Source organism: Xenopus laevis, chromosome 7S (assembly GCF_017654675.1).
Source record: "Xenopus laevis strain J_2021 chromosome 7S, Xenopus_laevis_v10.1, whole genome shotgun sequence".
Taxonomy (NCBI): domain Eukaryota; kingdom Metazoa; phylum Chordata; class Amphibia; order Anura; family Pipidae; genus Xenopus; species Xenopus laevis.
The window spans coordinates 81,695,793-81,701,792 of record NC_054384.1 but is presented as its reverse complement, the minus strand read 5'-3'; the positions used below and the strand labels follow the sequence as shown (position 1 = coordinate 81,701,792).

Below are 6,000 nucleotides of genomic sequence, written 5' to 3'. Positions count from 1 at the left end.
CGACCCATGTATGGGGGGCTTAACACGGAACTATTCTTATTAACTCACACTATCTACCCTGCCACTAACTGGAACCCTTCATCCACAAATTGGAACACTTCCCTCCCACAGAGCATAGGTTACAAGTTACGCAGTTGGGGAAGGAACCTCTTTAACACATTTCTACAAGTAAAAATGTTTTTTTATAGCACTGTGCCTGCCTGTCAGAAAGGTGGGCTTTGCCCCATGTCACTTAAGGTAAGTAGCATTTCCCGTGACTCCTAGTAGCAGCCTGAATGAAGCTGTAATTATCAAGTTAGATTGACTTGAATTATTGGTTTGAAATCGCTCTTTAGAGCCTCAATGCAACGTGCTAAAGTAAGACCCCTCACTTATAGGGGAAGTGTTTTACTGCACTTGTTTAGCATTGCATCACTTGGGAATAAGTGTAACATATTTGTAAACAAGGCATCCTGTCACTTTAAGTGTAGCCCTTTACCTTGACAGCCCCACCTTCTCTCAGCATCAGCCATACCATTGGCTGGTTTCCATGTCAGTCATCCCCTTTGGAGCGCTTCTTCCTCTTTGAAAAGATTGCTAATTTGGGAGGGATTGTGCAAATCCGGGGGGCTGTGCACTGTTGTCGCTCGGGATATTTATTAGTCTGCTCTGTGTTCAGCCGCTGCTGGTGAGAGGGAGACGTACAGCAGCAAACACTGAGGGGGCGCTCAGACAGGGGCAGTGCTAGTGGGAAGTAAAAGCCTTATTATGAAAGTAAAGTTGGACTGTGGGGAGAAGGCTATACCCGAGCTGCTGTGGATGCGGGGTCCCAATGTCTGAGTGCCAGTGTGTGCACGTGATACACCTGCTTGGGAGCTGTAAAGCATGCTGCTGCTCTCCCCTGGTGGCTGTGCGTGTTGCTGCCCCGTTATCTGGTGCTGCTGCTGAGTTGTGTCTGGGCTGCCCCTGTGCCCATGCTGGGCTCCATCCTACACTGACACTAGTGTGGGAACATGGGCACGGGGATGTGCAGGAGGCAGAAGAGTCTGCTCCATACAGGCTTCTGTGTGCTCTCAATGCTGGCCTTGGCCACCGGCATCTTCCTATACAATTATATCGTACAGAAAGCCAAGAGCTCCGAAGCCCTGGCCATGAGAAGCAAGCAGCAGCAGGAGGCTCTGTCTGCCCAGCTACAAGGTAAGCCATCCACTTGTGATTTCCTTCTGCTCCTGATATTAGAGGTGTCTCCAGATGGGCAGTCAGAGCTCCTCATTCCATTTCCCAATATAGATCCCTGTCTGAAAAGCCAAATAAACCTCCTGCTGCTTCATGCTCTGTGCTCAGGCACCTCTATTTGCTACAAAGTTCCCTGCAGGACTCCCCTAACTGTTAGTGATAGAGTCTGGCAGCAGTGCGACCATGGGATTGTGTGTGTGGCAGAACGCATGGATCTTATTGGTTGGTCAATTGGGCTCTCTGTGTACCACTCCTGCAACATGTGTCCTACTCAGGCCGCCATTAGAAATCACGGGGTCCCACCCACTCAGCCCCCAAGCCCCATCCCAGATCCCACCCACTCCACATCACAGTTAAAAGACCACGCAGACATCAGCGCTAAAAAAGTAACCCCCCTACACGCACAAGTTATAAAAAGCTAGTTATGGTCAGGGCCTCCTTTATAAGTAAAAAAAAAAAAAAAACATTGGCGCCAGGGCTCCCCTTACAAGTTAAAAAAAATTGAGGCCCCAAAAAATATTTAAAAATATTTATAAAAAAAAACATTTGCGGCAGGGGCCTTTAGAATATTAAAATAATACTTTGGTGGCCAGGGGATTAAAAAAAAAACAAAAGAAAAACACAAATTGGACAAATTGAACTCATAGATTCAGGAATTCAACTTCGCTCCTTTTGCGACTTTGGGTCTTTTTGCCGCTTCAGGACTTCAATTTCGGCTGTTTTCGTGACTTTGAGTCTTTTCGCCGCTTCGGCTAGTTTTGTAGCTTCGGGTCTTTTCACTGCTTTGGGAGTTTGGCTTCGGCTGTTTTCGCCGGCTCGGGACTTTGGCTTTTAGCCACTTCCGCATTTCGGCTGTTCGGGACTTCGGAAATGGCCACAGGCTTCGGCACTGTCAAGGGGGCCCGGCTCCCTTCATGCCCCAGGCCTGGGACACTTGTCCCCCCTGTCCCCCCCTGATGGCGGCCCTGGTCCTATTGGCTCCCCCCCACCACTCTGCCCAGAAACGAGATGATACTGAGATCAGTTGTAGAACAGTTTGGGATATCTGGCCTGTCACTCAGCTGCTGGCACCCAAATATATACTGGAGAGACTTGTGTATTCTGTTAGGAATTTCTTAAGCCATCACATCCTTTCAGATAAAAGCGTGTGTGGCACCTGTGCAGTGGGCATGGGCAACCAGATATTTACTAAAATTTAACCGACTGGGCTGAAGTGTCGGTTTCATGTTGGTTATTAATAAGTAATATTGTATCCTGTGGCTAATAGAAAAGCCTGCTAGTTGTTGGTGTGTCTTAAAGCAATCAGATGCAAGGGACTCTAGTTAAGCACTGAAATGAATTTTCAATAGATAGGATAGCATTTGGCATAGGGTTCACTGCAGAGTCAGACTGGGGCATCAACTCAAGGGCCCACCATCCAGCTGCCACTGCTCTGCTACTTACTTCAACTGTCAATTCAGCTGCACCTCCAGGGAATTAAAAGAAAAGGTGTCTGTGCGATACATGGCTCTGGAGCTAACATGTAGACAGGTGGCCGGGCCCATTAGAATCTGGGCCCGCCATGATAATTTCGATATCCCTGGGGGCCAGTCCAACCATGAGTTACTGCATAGGTATGGGAGATAGATTGCCATTATGTGAGCTTGTAAGGGTTTACATTGCTAAATTTACTTTATATAGTTTCCCCTCTTCAAAGTATTCATAAGCTGATCAAAGTTTTGTTTCTTCTGCTGCCATATTTGGTGTGTGTGCGATTTTCTTCCCATTCTTGCATTGATATGACGTGTGCCGACCGAGAACTCTGCACCACCTAAGCAGGAATACCAAAGGAAAGGTGAGAGGTGCAGCTTTTTCTACATACAGATCTTCTGCTGCCTTGCCATAACCAAATAAGTGTTTGGATTATTGTTTGCCCATAGGCTGCATCCGAAACCCTGCAGAGATGGCAAAGCTCTACCCACTTAGGGTTGCCACCTTTGTGTGGGCAGGGGGCGAGGCCATGATGTCACCAGTTCAGGTAAGTGACATTGCGGGCAGGGCGCGCTACATCACTTGGGCAGAGCTGTTACATGGCAATAGGCTGATCGCCATGTCAATCAGAGGAGATCCTGCCCAGTTTTCCTTTTTGAGGAAAACCAGGCAGACTGTCTTGACCCAGTCAGCCCTTCTGAAAACCGGGCTGTCCAGAATCCGGACAGGTAGTAACCCTATACTGACTAGTAGATTTTCTTACCAGATTAGCCTATATTCTATTATAGAGCCGGTTTCTGTTTTTGTTTTGTTACTGTATATGAATAATGGCTTCATTCTTAATTCTGCAGGTACACCATCCTCTAAACCACAAGGAACTAGACACAACCCCCCTAATATTAATATAGTCTTATAAAAGGGGATGTAAACCCATTACATGTCCCAACTGACTTCTCTGCTGTAAAAAGTTACCAGACATTGTGCACCCAAACAAGCAGGGCCGCCATCAGGGGGGGACGGGGGAGAGTTGTAGGGGGCCCCGAGGGTAAGGGGGGCCCGGCCACGCCACACTTACTTGAGTAAGGCATGGATGTTTAAGGGGCCCTGGCCACCAATTTTTTTTTCTCATGTGGGGTCCTAGCCACCAATATTTTTTAATGGGGGGGGGGGCCCTGGCCACAAATGTTTTTTTTATGGGGGGCCCTGACCACCAATATCTTTTTATTTTTTATAAACATGTGGGAACCCTAGCCACCAATATATTTTTTGTTTTCTGTCACCCCTCTCTGATCCAAAATTACCCTTTCTATGCCACATATAGTGAAGTATTTAAGATGATCTGAGCCATGAATGTGGCTCGGATTATTATCCAATAATATCCTATTATATTATCTTATCCATTCATATAGGATATGTAGTTTTAATGTTCATTTCCTCCCCTGTACTACTCCTCTATTCATATACCTATTTTCCATCAGTTTTTTTCATCATTCATTGTTTTGTGTCTTTGTTCATTTAATTGTACATATAAAGTTTTCTTTGTTTTGCCCTCACTATTGGGAGTACAAAGATTATACCCTTGCTTTCTCTTGTAGGCAGGTATGATACATGTGCTTTATTGACATGGCATTCTACCATTGGTAGATTGTATTCTAAAATGTGATTGGTAGTTAAAATATTAGCCTATGATTAAGTGTTTGTGAAACATGAAATGCGTAAGGCTACCTCCTTGTGTACCCAATAAACGTTTTAAAATTTTACATAAATGTTGGGAAGACTGCTCTTTAAAGGCACAGTAACACTAAAAAAAATAAGTGTTTTACTGTTCTGAACTGTTTCTCTGCGCTGGTGCAACTGGTGTGTTTGCTTAACTTTTATCTACTGTGTCTCCTGTGCTTGAATGACTGCCCTCGCGGGTACACAGCAACTTGTTTATATAAATTATAGTTGTGTTTTTAAAACAATCACACCAGTTTTACCAGTGCAAGATAGCAGTACTGCCATCCCTTAAAGGAGAACTTAACCCTAAAAATGAATAGGGCTAAAAATGCCATGTTATATATATACTGAACTCATTGCACCAGCCTAACGTTTCAGCTTCTCAATAGCAGCAATGATCCAGAACTTGTCACAGGGGGTCACCATCTTGGAAAGTGTCCGCGACACTCACATGCTCAGTGGGCTCTGAGCAGCTGTTGAGAAGCTAAGCTTAAGGGTTGTCGCAAACTATCCAGCAGAAAATGAGGTTGGCCTGTAATATAAGCATATGCTACAAGTGCTAGTTGCACTGGTTTCTGTGCTGCCATTTAGAAATTATCCATATTAATTACTAATCAGTCTTCTACTGTGACATTTCTATTCTATGTGTACTGTATATTGTGAGTGGGTCCCTAAGCTCAGTAAGTGACAGCAGCACAGAGCATGTGAATCAGTGAATCAGCTACTGGAACACAATTGGAGGAAGGTTGATATTTGGACTTTCTTGTGATGGACATTGGTAAATATGGACACTAAAAGCAACTTGGAGTTGGGTATTATAGTATGGATAAAGATGGTGTAGTTGAAGGGCAATATATTATGTGGGATTCATACCCATGTGATTAATTGCAAGCCTCAACTATTTCTCTCTGAGGCAACATTTTTTTATTACTTTATCCTCATATTCAGTCCCCTTCAGTCTTATTCAACCCATTGCCTGATTGCTAGGGAAAATAAGGCCCCTGGCAACTAGAACCTAAATACCTAATCACTGAACAAAAGCTAAATAACAATCAAAATTGTAAACTGTCTCAGAATATCATTGTCTGTGTAATACTAAAAGTTAATTTTAAGGTTAACAAACCCTTTAAAATACCAGGGTCTATTTTGAATCTCAGTCGTTTGCTGAATCATTCTTAAAGTGTGTTTACAGTCCTTACTGAGTAAAGGAGATCTCTGTGTATTTTATGGCAACCACTGTAAATAATAAACTGATGCCGCCCCTGTGGGTATCCACTGACAGCAGGATTCTAGGAGAGAGGAAAGTGGAGAAAGAGCAGCAATACATTGTAGTATGTATAATTATGCTGAAATCCATTTGCATGTAAGTTCCAATGGCACTTGTGTATATGCTCTGGGTTCCTTTGAACTGAGAGTACAATTAGAAATCGAGGCATCACAGTAGAATCAAACTCTGATGTTTAGGCTCTTTATGCGTCATTCATCCCTTATGGGGACTTGCAAAGCCTTCATCTGTTTGGTACTTTTACATGTGGATGACAGGGTTCAGCTTGGGAGCTTTTTAGAGGAAAATAATGATTATTTTAAATTGTGAGG

General features: G+C 44.1%; 1 protein-coding gene across 6 annotated transcripts in view; it reads left to right on the top strand.

The window, feature by feature from the left end:
• The first annotated feature begins 469 nt into the window (after nucleotides 1-469).
• LOC108697649 (Golgi integral membrane protein 4) overlaps nucleotides 470-6,000 on the top strand; it is a 51,804-nt gene continuing 46,273 nt past the window's right edge. For 2 of the 6 annotated variants that reach the window (XR_005963067.1, XM_041571440.1), the window contains exon 1: nucleotides 470-1,176. Coding sequence is in view for 2 of the 6 variants with exons in the window: in XM_041571440.1 (XP_041427374.1) it covers nucleotides 993-1,176 (184 nt within the window). In the remaining 4 variants the exon portion in view is untranslated. Of the gene's footprint in view, nucleotides 1,177-2,124; nucleotides 3,050-3,134; nucleotides 3,233-6,000 lie in introns of those variants that run through there. The other 4 variants (XR_005963068.1, XM_018227897.2, XR_001932463.2 and 1 more) reach the window with 4 other exon arrangements.